The sequence below is a fragment of the Pleuronectes platessa genome, chromosome 9 (assembly GCF_947347685.1).
Source record: "Pleuronectes platessa chromosome 9, fPlePla1.1, whole genome shotgun sequence".
Classification (NCBI taxonomy): Eukaryota; Metazoa; Chordata; class Actinopteri; order Pleuronectiformes; family Pleuronectidae; genus Pleuronectes; species Pleuronectes platessa.
In genome coordinates, this window is record NC_070634.1 from 22,252,280 (window position 1) to 22,265,195 (window position 12,916).

General features: G+C 43.7%; 1 protein-coding gene across 2 annotated transcripts in view; it reads left to right on the plus strand.

Annotated features, from left to right (window-relative positions):
• pde4ba (phosphodiesterase 4B, cAMP-specific a) overlaps positions 1 to 12,916 on the plus strand; it is a 66,665-nt gene that overhangs the window by 38,707 nt on the left and 15,042 nt on the right. Inside the window, exon 6 of one of the 2 annotated variants that reach the window (XM_053431277.1) lies at positions 7,848 to 7,960. In XM_053431277.1, the coding sequence (XP_053287252.1) occupies positions 7,848 to 7,960 (113 nt within the window). Of the gene's footprint in view, positions 1 to 7,847; positions 7,961 to 12,114; positions 12,428 to 12,916 lie in introns of those variants that run through there. The other variant, XM_053431278.1, reaches the window with a different exon arrangement.

Consider the following 12,916-nt stretch of genomic DNA (forward strand, 5'->3'; position numbering starts at 1 on the left):
ACCCTTCAGACCCTGTGATGTCAGGCAGTCCTGGAGCACAGCTTGCTCCTCGCTTTATCCTGCAGTCCACACTGTCACCCCCCCCCACACCACATGCGTAGTTCACTCTGTATCTCCGAGTGTGTGAGTACAACATGCACGTGTGTGAATCATGTGTACGTGTGTGAGCAGCGGTCTGATGTGCAGGGCCAGACTCTGTGGAATGATGGTCTGTGACTAAAAGCATCATTACGGGTTATTCATAAAAAATCACATATTTTACATGCAAGTCAAATTCACTATTCACAATCTCACTGGAAATGTGACTGCAGGTTTACTGTGTATGATAATAAATTAAGTTCTTGAATATAATTTTCAAGCATTGTTTGTAACATTTTAGTTGTTATGATTGCTAATTCTCAGATTTATGCCATTGTTAACAACATACGACAAAATATAATCGGATCAATAACGTAAATTATTAGTTTTAGTCCCGCTTTTTTGGCACAAATTAAGCAGTATAAAGGATGAATAGACAGTAGCCAATGTAGGGCTCTGAGCCCAATGATACATTAGTATGCAGACTGAGGAGCAGGGGATCGAACCACCGACCTTCTCTAACCCCTATGCCTCTGAATCCGGCCTTGGGTTAGGACGACCCAACATACAATAGATATTTGGGGGGAAATCACACGTCTTTAGTTTCCAAGCACAACTCAAATCATGGATGATCACTCAGCCTCCCAAAGAGAAATATATCCTGTTCAAATGGGGCTTTGTTTAGGTTTTAACATCCTGTGTTCTATTATAGCATCTCCCAGTGGTGATTTACCATCTAAAATACAATTCTCACAGCTTTAAGACCTTCAGTTTACTCTTTCCACCTGGATTCAGTCTGTTTGATCAGCACAAAGTCTGTTTTTCTGCCGTTGCACCTCTGATTCTTCGAGGGATCAGGTATCAGCTGTCTGAACTTTGGCAATCTGTACGTGCTGCTTTATGGCTCTACATGATTCCTTCCCACTGACTTCTATAGTAAATCAGAAAGGAATGTGTTCTTGTATATGTTATTGTGAGGACAGGGAACACAGTGTCCAAGGGTAGGGGGGAAGACGAGCACGCGAGAACCATAAGGAAGTCTGACACACACACACACACACACACACACACACAGACATACTCATGGTTATGACCCAGTCAAAGCATTTTTTCGTGAGATGCTTTGTGGTCTGAACTGACGTTAATTTCAGTTTGAACGGAAGCAGAAGAGCCACAAGTCAGAGCAGCAGTCACATGAATGTCATTCCACGAGTTAAAATGCAAAATACATTTATCTAAGTCCCCTTGTTCCTACACAACCACTTTATCAACAACACCAGGACAACACGCTCAAATACGCAAATAACCCATGTGCCCATAATTTCAATTTGTCCAGATTTTTCCTTCACTTTGGACAGAGCCAATATGTTAAAATGCTAACCACAATGTACCTGAAGTTTCCTGAACACATTTTGATGTTGTATATACTATAACCTATATATGCTCCTTTATTTGTCCCTCCACACTTTTGCAAAGTTATTTTATATAGTAGACGTATATATGCAGCGCTCTTTGTCCCACTGTCCCTTTCTTTTCCTCACACACGTCATGACCACATACATTTCACCATTTCACCAGTCAGATCGACCATCAGCGCCACTGGGAGAAATAACGTCCTGCTTGGATGGACTTTTAAAACATCCACAATGTTTTTACCATCCTCAGCCGGCAGAATGCAGTATTAACTCTGTAGACACAGATTTCCTCTGAGTGCATTCGTGTGTAAAGCATCCAGCACAGGGTGGAAACCTGTACCCTGCTCCTGGCCTGCAGAGTCAACCAAATACATTTTAATAATTATATAGTTTTTCTTATTTAAGATGTTATTTTTTTATTAATAGGCTGGTTACAATATCTAATATTTTAGTAAGCAGAGAACAGTGATAATTGAGGTTTCTGCTTCATTGACCTAAATTCAACCCTGTACTGGCTTCTAAAGTATCTAAAGCAGAAATCTTTGTTTCTTGTTTTTTTCTGTGTGTCAGGGACAGAGAGCAAATAAATAAACTTGTAATTCTGACACAACAGAGACGTCAATGGTGAGTTCTTGAAACAGCCTAATGTTTCCCTTACAACACCGCAGAAGTTTTTATCTGTGCGTGAGTGCATCTAGAGAGGTCAGCAGATGAAAATGTCCTGAGTGTGTTTTCCCGACACTGGGTACCAGAATGAGAAATGCATCCGTCCTTTCACCAGTGAAGTTCAGTTTCACCACGTACACATCCGAGGCTGTAAATCCTCCATTGCAACAGAATGTCCACTCATTATTTATTTTCTTTTACTCACCACCGGAGGCCAACAAAATCCTGATACCGTCTATTGAGACATCTTTTTTTTTTTTTTTATGCCGCCGCCGCCGCCGCCTCATAATTCGTGTAAATGACCTCTTAGAGAAAAACAGACCCATGATGTCATTTTGTCACTTCTCGGAGCCTGGCACGCTCAAACGTTTTTAATCAACCGAACGCTGCAGCGCCACATTACATGATCGCAAGAACCGCAAACTCCACCGCCACCCTCCTTCCCCATCTTTTCGAAATACTCATCAGTGATTGATTTTGCAATGTTGTGCATGTGAAGTCATAATTCAGCTTGTAAGGAGCGGCAGAGCGTCTCTGGTCCCTGTTAGGAAGTGTTGTGTAACCACACAGAGGGTTTCTGATCAACCCGTCTCTGTTTCTTGTAAAGCAAGAGATGCCATTAAGAAATGTCTCCCCCCCCCCACTCCCCCTCCCTCCTCCCCCCTTCTCTCTGCACTGCCGCCAGTTGACCCACGTCGAAGTTTGGTTTCTCTTTATGTGTGTGTGGTCTGCTGGTGGCGGTTCACTGGAAATGCCGCACGTCACCCATCAAATGCTGGATGTTTACTTGATGAATGCTCGGTCAATAAAGTGAGAGACGAAAATTTGCATGGGAGGAAAACGGGAGGTTGTCCGCCGCCGTCCTCGTGTCCTGCATGTTTATGAGCCAGTGATTTTTTTTTTGTGCCTGCAGTCGCCGTCTGCTCTGATTGAACCGTATAGATTACTGCTGCTGGTAATGCTGCTGCAGCCCCCCTGCTCTGCTGCATGTACCACCACATCACTGGCAGGAAACTGACAGATACACACACACACACACACACACACACACACACACATATTCAAATACACACAGGTCCTGCATGATGGCTGTATCCGAGAAGCCTGTGGGTGTGTTTGCTCCCGCTAAGAAGAAGAGAGGACACTGTAATAAAGACCTGTTTCAATAAACTGTTCGGTCTTTGAGACAAGAGGATGAATGCATGGTTTCCTTTAGTTCAACACAAATTCAAATATAAGAAAAACAGGAACCAAAAATCCAAGACAAGTGCTTCAAGTACAGAGAAATATTTTTGCTGTTATTATTATATGTTTCTATACGAGCGAAGCCACTGAACAGAGCTGAGGGTGAGACTCCCTCGACTGGAGAGTATGTTTGTGTGTGAGTGAGTGATGATGAGTTATAGTTGGTGTATATATATGTACAATATGTGTGTGTGTGTGTGTGTGTGTATGTGCGAGTGTGTGGATTGCGCATGTGAATCTGAGTCCAAGACCACAGTTGGTCTTAGTGCTCATCAGAAAGGCCAGGGTGGAGGCAGTGGAAATCCCCGTGTGTGTGTGTGTGTGTGTGTGTGTGTGTGTGTGTGTGTGTGTGTGTGTGTGTGTGTGTGTGTGTGTGTGTGTGTGTGTGTGTGTGTGTGTGTGTGTGTGTGTGTGTGTGTGTGTGTGTGTGTGTGTGTGTGTGTGTGTGTGTGTGTGTGTGTGTGTGTGTGTGTATAGACATTTGACTTATGAATGCTGCTTCTCTTGGGTCAGTTTGAAGCTGTGACAATGCACAGTGCAATCTGCTGTGGCTAAAGTAGCTGCATAACATGTCTTCTTTTAAAAACAAGAGAAAAGTTAAACATGTATGTGTCATTAAACTTTCTAAACACACTTTCTCTTTTATATACGCTGGAAACGGATAAAGTATAAAAGTCTTATATTCTGGGCTTTTTGGAAAACTATATTGATCAAACTCAAAAAACTGCAGAGAAATACTGGCATTTACTTTTTCCTCATTTGCATCCCCCATTTCCTCTGAAGTATTTAATATTAAGTTTAATGGTTTCTGCAAATATTATAATAGATATTGAGAAATGACAGAGTCGATTGCCTCAATGGTAATCGCATAAATCGTTGCCTTTTATTTGTCCGGTGGTAAACTGGGACCAGCACTGGAGTAAACACTGGTGGTATTGGCTCTGTGTCCCAGCAGGGCAGGGATCAGAGTAAAACTGTTATACAAGCGTTATAGTTAAGTGGCTCTGGCACCTACCTAGAGCTTAGAGTTAGTGTGTGGGGAGTGGGGACCCACAAGCAGTTGGCCCCCGTGACCAGTTCTAGGTTCCAGAGTCACTAAAAAAGATTTTAGGGCTCTGTACCCATTTCTGTGTTTTCGAAAATCAAAGTCATGAAAGCGGTTACGGGCTCAAAACCATCAATCTGGCATTTCAGTTTCCCCCCCGATGCATCTTCTCTGCCACACACATGCAAAAGTAAATACATGCACGTGTGGATCACATCTGCGCCCCACTATCCTCATCTGCAACCCGCTTCTTTTTTATACAGATTTCTGAGAAGTCGTCCTTTTCTGTCCGTTTAGTCGCATATGGCGACTGGTTCTAAAAACTAGATCACAGGCCGGGACTGATCCTGACAGATGTGCAAATCAGAGTCTTTTGAATCCTGTGTGTTTACTGTCTTCTTCACATGGCTCATTAAAAGGGCCTGCAGATCACTGGGATAATGGGAAACCATTGGCAGGAGTGTGTCTCGTACCCAGTGTGCTTGTGTGGTTTGGTTCCTTTCAGCCCGGCAAACAAACTCAGAGCGTCGAATCAGCATTTTTTTGATCAAACAAAAAGTTGACACACTCAACAAAAAAAAAACTTCTACTGATGGAAACACTGAGCTATTGTCGCTACAACCATCGAACTTTCAAAAATCCAAATGTGAACTGATTTAAACTGCTCAGTGTATGATCCGGCTTAATCTTCAGCTGCTGCTTCAGGACTGTGAGCTGTGCAGAATCTGAACCTTTGTGATTGGATATTTCTCATTAAATAATACTTTCTACCTTATTGTTAAGAACGTATGTTTTATGAAGTCCAAAATGTGATGTTTTCTAACTCCTCAGCCACTTAGAGTTTCATGCAGATGCTTAGAAGTCCAGTAAGAAGTCACTTCACACTATTTGTGCAGAAAATTAAAGACTTCTGGAACCATGGACGCCCCCACACACGAGTCTATGATCATGCTGCTGCATTTATTTCTTTCATTGAATGATACATTAAATATACTGAAATGACACCAGCCACAAAACGAAATGTACAGATCATAAGTTGTTATAATCCCTTTTTAGTGTATTGCATGAACTACAGTTAAGTTATTGTATCAAACTTTTGCAGAGGAAGACAAAATACTGTTAAGACAACAAAGAGCCCGGCTGTAGAAACGTCTCATCAGTTTTAAACTCTCGCCGTCACAAGAGTTTAAAAGTTCATGTGAGAGAACTGTTAAAGGGACAAGGGCCTTTCTGTGCTCCACTAAAAACACAGAGCACCTCAAATGTGTTGGGAATACTGGAAAGAAAAAAAAATCTCAAACGAGTGCAAGCCGTTTCAACATCAGACACACACACACACACACACAAACACAGACGCACAGACACACACTCCCTCTCTGTCTCTCACTCCCCTCATCAGAGCGAGGGCCGGCCGTGGGCAGAGCGCCAGGTGCCTCTCATGTTTGGGAGAGCAAACAGGCCCGTGTCTTTGATGGCGAGGAGATCAGAGCGGGGGACACATTCTACGTGGCCGCGCTAAGGTCGCCGCACTGCGCACCCGGCTGCCATGTTGTGCTCTGCAGCTAGGAGACCTGGAGTACACAGGCTACTAAGGGCAGCAGACGTTGTGTTGTGTATGTATATATATGTGTGCGTGCGTGTGTGTGTGTGTGTGTGTGTGTGTGTGTGTTAGTCCAACCTCGTCACACACCCCCTCTGCTTTCCAACACGGAGTCACTCCAACCTTGACGCACAATTGCAGTTGTTCGAAAAAACACAGTTTAACCACAAGAGCACGGTTGAAAAGCGAGTTCTTGCAAGAAAAACGTCAGTAGCGGTTTCACAGCCTCCCTCTCAGCTGTTTGTCTTTTTTACTGCTCACAGACACAATTATTGTTCTTCTGCAAACAAGGGTTTCAAATTTAAGGTAATGGTTCTTCACAAAATCAAGAAATATGACGAACTATGACGTTCTTTTTGTTTTTGACGTCTTTTTTAAATCTTAAATATGCTGCTGTATAAGCACAAGGTACCAAACATTTTTTGCACACAATATTTGGCCCCATTTGTGTACAAGTGTAGGATTTAAGGGGATCTATGTATTTATATGGCATTTCTACATGTCAGGAGGGAGCCCACCATGTTGCAAAAGCGTGTTTCTACAGTAGTCCAGAATGAAAGAACTTTATATTTAAGAGGCTATGAAGCTCAAACCTTTTAATTAAAGTGAAGACTTTTCTTTGTAAAATGTGTATTTTTTTTGTCAGACGCTAAAACAACACAGAAATGTATAGATGTCACCTTAGGCTCCCAGAAAATGTGACTCATGATTTTTAATTTTTCCTGAAAAAACTAATAAATTAATTTATCATCATGAAGTTAGTCCATAGTTACAGTTATTGACTAACACACACGACTTAAAACAATCACCAAAGTATTACAAAGACATGACGGTAAAGGATCCTGTGATATCTTTATCTTATGCCTAATGGTCTGGAAATCTGATTCTGGTACAGTAAACACATGCGTCAGTTCCTGTCAGCCTGTGACTGTACTGTCTGTGGTCGGGCCTTTGTCAGATAAACAAGTGGATTTGTCCACAGGATCACATCTCGTTGAACTTATCTCTCTTATATGTCTTTTGTCAACCATCAGAAGTGATTGCGGTGTTTAAACAATGGAAACTAATCTGTGTTATCTGCCCGTGTACTCTGTGTGTGTGTGTGTGTGTGTGTGTGTGTGTGTGTGTGTGTGTGTGTGTGTGTGTGTGTGTGTGTGTGTGTGTGTGTGTGTGTGTGTGTGTGTGTGTGTGTGTGTGTGTGTGTGTGTGTGTGTGTGTGTGTGTGTGTGTGTGTGTGTGTGTGTGTGTGTGTGTGTGTGTCAGAGACGGCAGGTGATTCAAAGTTTTCACAGAACTCTGGATTAAATGTGGTAAGATGCGTGTGTGTGTGTGTGTGTGTGTGTGGGGGTAGATCTAAAGGTGTCTGCTTGCTGAGGTGGGGTAAAGTCTATGTGTTGCAATGAGAGGGGGGGGTGGGGGGGTGGGTGGTGTCTGGTTTCCTAAACTTGGAGGTAAATGAGCAAAGGGCGTCAGATTGGGTGGAGGGGTCACACACACACACACAGACGCATGCATCCACTAAGAGAGAAGTGTGTGAGCTTAGGGCCCAGCTTCCCTCCGACAGCTGTGACTCCCTCCTGCTCGCCCGTGGCTGCATCTCCTCATGAGGAGGGAGAGAGAGCTGCAGCCGGGTGCCACCTCCAGCCTCTCCCCCTCCTCTGCAGCAGCAGCAGCCCACAGCAGGCTCCTCGAGCGGGACCCGTGGGTGGATGTCGCCTGGGAGTGGCAGGGCAGCTCCATGTGCACTGTCTGCTGCTCTGACTGTGTGTCTCTGTGTGTGCTGGCTGCTTGTTGACAGATGAGGCGTACCAGAAGATGGCCACGGAGACGATGGAGGAGCTGGACTGGTGTCTGGACCAGCTGGAGACCATCCAGACCTACCGCTCCGTCAGCGACATGGCCTCTAACAAGGTAGGACAGGCCGCGTCTTTGACTGTTTGTGTGGAAAAAAGCACAATGTCGCCTTCACTTTACTTCACTTAGAGAAACTTTTGCAGCTGTTCTGAAGGTTTCTTGCTCTGTGAGGGAGAATCGGAGCAGCTGCTTGGAGAATGAATTCTCCAAATGAACATGTGAATGTACAGAATCCAGAGATACTGCGGCCGAGCAGGACATGACCCAAACACAGTCAACGGTATTAATAGTCTGAACATGTACAGTGAGAAGGAGGAGTTAGGGTTGCGGCCTGCAGCAGGAAGCACAGTGTGCACTGTGGGCGCTCACTGATGATCAAGGCTCGATTCTCCTCAAACACAAAACTTTATTTCATGCATTAATGTTTCTGACAAAAGGAAAATGTGTGTTTTTCTCTCTTGAACCTTTTTTTCATCTTTCAACTTATCATCGTCCGGCGTTTTTTCTGTTTCTACTGTAGATTCAGTGTGTGTGATACGCTCCAAGGGTTCATATCCTGGTTCTGGACACAAGTTACAACTGTGCTACTTATTGACAGAAGCTGGTGCTGAGTAATATTCAGCTTTGTATTTCAGTTTCCTTTGTCTTCGCACTGCGACAACTCATCTGTACATGTGTCTGAGACTCTTGGAACTTTTCAGCCTCCACCAAGCAGGTTGCATTTCCGTGCTGGGGTTTGTTTGTATGTTAGTTGGCAGAATTACACAAAAAACACTATGTGGATTACCATCAAACTTGGTGGAAGGATGTGATGTGGGTCAAGGAAGAACTGAATCAATTTGGATCAGGATTGGCGGAAGGATACTTTCATGGATCTTGATGAAAAACTCACATTTAGGATTGTGATATCTGCGTTTGTGCAATTTGGTTCAGCTTGATGTAATTTAAGGAACCTGTTGGGCCTGGGCTGAGACATGCGCTCCACTGAGGGCCTTTCTTATTTTGGTGGTGGCACTGTGTACATGCTGCTCTTTTATCACATGGAAGACGGATGCATTGCCATCTTTGCTGCAGATTTATCTTAATTAAAATGAATTAAAAATGATCAATAGAGGACTCAAAATGTTGAGGAGTAAAGTGTTTGTATGTTTTGCTTGTGGCAGTAAAAACCACGTCATGGTGCAAAGGGGCAGCTGTGACTGAGAGACTGAAAACTGTTTGTATGAGTGAGCCGAGAGGAAAAGCTTGTTATTTCTCATAAAACTGGACAACAGGATGCAAGTGGTCCTGCAGAGGGTCAAACACAATAAAGTGCAGAGGAAGAGAGAGGACGTGTGTGTGTGTGTGTGTGTGTGTGTGTGTGTGTGTGTGTGTGTGTGTGTGTGTGTGTGTGTGTGTGTGTGTGTGTGTGTGTGTGTGTGTGTGTGTGTGTGTGTGTGTGTGTGTGTGTGTGTGTGTGTGTGTGTGTGTGTGTGTGAGAGAGAGAGAGAGCTCAGAGTGACTCTCTCTTCCTGTCTCCTTCCTGGTCCTCTGCTCTCTCTCTCTCTCTCTATCCAGACGACAATAGACGTCCCATCACTGGTTAACGGTCGTGTTAATTCATCCCAGTGCTGTCGTCATGTCGACTCACACCCAGCTGGACTGGTTTCCGTTGAGACGAAGGAGAACGACTGACACGCAGAATAAAAACTGTTAAACATTGTTCTTTTTAAAAAGGTGGACAAAGAGAGAAGGCCTTTATGGGACAAAGGAACAGAAGAGACAGAGAGTCAATAGAAGGAGGAGAATGTGAGAGTGTCCAAGCAGAGCGAGACTATCGGCTCCATCTTACACTTGACGTAAGAGTGTGTGTCTGCTAGTTTCAGATCATTGTCATTTTCTGGTCCACTGCACATGTTCCTACAATATAAAATGCACTTGAGCTGGTTTGTGCGTCCACGGGTGTGTGTTGGTTGTCGTTGGTGTGGTCAGGTGCATTGTCGGCACGGCACTATCTTGATTCAGTGGAAAGCCAGAACAGACCTGGTTTGGTTATTTCGAGCTCCTGCAGAGGGGGGGTGCACGTGTGCGTTCACTCTGCCTCACACAGATGATCTGCTCCTGTGCTTTTACTTTGTACACGAGCAAATGTGTTTCACTAACCACCTGACAACTTTATGAGCCTACTCACAAATGAGTAAAACCTTGTGAAAGGAGAGTTTAACTTGCTGGAATCTGTACTTTCACAATCCCAGAGGAAACTGTCAGGATTGAGCCGAACGTTATCTGCAGGTGATGATTCATTTCAGGAGCCGCGAGCTTTGAGAACTTCCTAAATATCTCAATAACAGAAAGACTAAAGGAGAGTTGTGCTTTCCTGAAAATACAATGTTAGACTTAAAGTTGACATGTAGAGCTGAGTAGTCAGCACTTGATTTCAACTTTTTAGAGTTTTATCTCACATTAAATTCTGAGTGACACATTGTTGTGGGAGATTTATGTTTTACTCTCGGTCAGATATTTAAAAAAGCTAATTAATAAATGTAAATAATTGAGTTTAAATGAGAGCAAACCAACAGAGCCTGATGTGACTGATGCACAGTGAAGTGTATCAGGTGGTGCAGTGTGTGCGTATTGTGTGACCCTCTCTCGCTGGTGTGACATTGGCGTGTGGATGGCGTGTGCGTCCGGACACGTAACCATCAGGAATCAGACATGTCTGTCTGGTGTGTGTGTTTGTTTGTGTACGAGCATGTGCACACATCAACAGCAGGTTAATCCCACCGACATCGGGACCATCTTCTTCCTCAGACTGTTTTGACAGTAATCTATAACATTACACAACCGCTGCCCCTTTGACGTGTGGGCCACGACTCTCGGTCGGGCTCCATTAACAGGAGCCTGCCAATCAGCTAATGTGACCCCCCCCGCCCCCCCCCCCGCCCGACTACCTGTTGTATTTAGGATGGAAAATCTGTTATTCAAGCAGGAGTGGCGTGTGAAACTGGAGTAGGCGGGAGGTGTAACTGGAGAAGCTGCTGTCTTACCTCCGAGGTGAAGTGCAGGGGGGGGGGGGGGTGGCCGCCGCTGCCGAGCACTTTACAGTACGTGACTGTCCTCTGGGTTGTGTGTCGCTGCAGACACACGGGTCAAGGCCTGTTTGGAGCTGTGGTGTCTGCGTCCGTGTGCGTCTTCTGTAGAGTGAACAAAGTGTCAACGGACATTTGGATGATTGTTTAAGACATTTACAAGCTTCAGAAATATAAAGATTTGGTCCGTTTTATATTATTACACAATGAATTTATTTAAATTGTAGACTGTAAATTCGAGAGCAGAGATGAGCAGTCGGTGCAAGAGCTTTTTAAAGTGTGAAGATTTGCTGCTTTTCTCTTCTTAACATACTTTTATTAGAGGTTTGGGGTCGAACAAGACATTTTAGAGCTGCAACTAACGATTATTTTCTTGATTTGATCTGTAAAGCATCAGAAATCTAATTTAGTTCCTGGTGACATCATCAAATGTCTTGTCCAACCAACAGTTTGCAACGCCCAAATAATTTCATTTAACATCTTGTCAGACCAAAGAAATCAACAATCGATTAACCCCAAATTCCTTCAATAGTGAATTAACTCTCAATAGTTACAGATTCTTTATATTAACATTGACTGATCAACTATAATTGAATCTCCAAAGACATTTAGAAGAATGTCTTTGGGCTCTGAGAAACCATTGTTGACATTATTCACCTTAATTGACATTTTAAAGCCAAAATAAATCCAAAAACGAATCAGCTGATCAATCGGTCAATAAAATAAGTTAGTTGCAGCTTCAATTAAAAACGTAAAACATCTGCTGTATGGCTTTTTCTACATGTTCTACACAGACTACATGAACAGGATAGAAATATGACACACAAGAGATTTGTTGATGTATTATGCTTCTGACCATTGTCGGCTTTTATCCAGACCTTTTAATACTTAGTCATGCATAAATAAAACATGAGAATCAAGCAGCTCAGCTTACCAGCAAACTGCTGAACATTGTTTATCTCAACAAACTCCACTTCTTCATTTTGTAATTGCAGTTCATGGAAATCCATGAAATTCATGTAACAGGAAACGTTGTAGTCACCAGAATGATCATTGCCATATTGAAAGTGAACCTCTGGGCTGTGACTGCAGCTGCAGGGCTGAGAAGAGGCAAGAGGCGGGACTACCCCCATGAAGAAGTGTGTGTGTGTGTGTGTGTGTGTGTGTGTGTCGCTCCCTCTCTTTCTCTCGGCCATTGCTACACATACTCACACACACACAGAGACAGGGTGTGAGGTAAAGCCTAGTCAGACCTCACAGCCCAGAGTGAGTCACTGGAGCTGTGGCGTTTCCCAGCGTCAGAGCCGGAGCTTGGTCCTTTTACTCATGCTGGAGTCAGACTGAGGCAGAAGCTTAAAACGGACAGAAGCCCTCTGCTCTGAACTCAGAAAACATGGGAGCCTGCTGCTTTGACAAGAAAGAGAGGAAGCTGGGGAAGTTGAATGGCTGGAGGAAGGTGAGTTTGATAGAGTTTCTTCTCATGTTCTGACTTGTTCTGGTGTCCTGAGCGTGGACTGTCCTGTGCTGGTTTTGGGGTGCTCCACTTTTGTGCGTTGCTTCAACGTGATGGGACCTTCATGATGTTGTCGTTGACATTTTCGACAGATGCTTCCTGTGCGTTTGTCCTCTGTCGTCTAAGATTCATCATTAAATCGCATTGTGAACATGAGATGTTTAGTTTCCGGAGCTGTAAAAAACATTTTATAAATTTCTATCTAAATTTTTTTCAACTTAGAGCAACAGGAGACTGGTGCATGAATTCTACTTTTGAGAAAACCTTTTACACCCTTGGAAACGAAGCTGTTTATAGATCCTTTTGCAGCTAAAACACAGATACTCAGATGTTTTCTCCAACATCTGAGTTGAACTCAGTGCTGATCTTGCAGACTTGTCTCCATGTCGTGTTCTGAGTGTAAGCTATTGTGCCTTTAAAAGTCCTAGACTA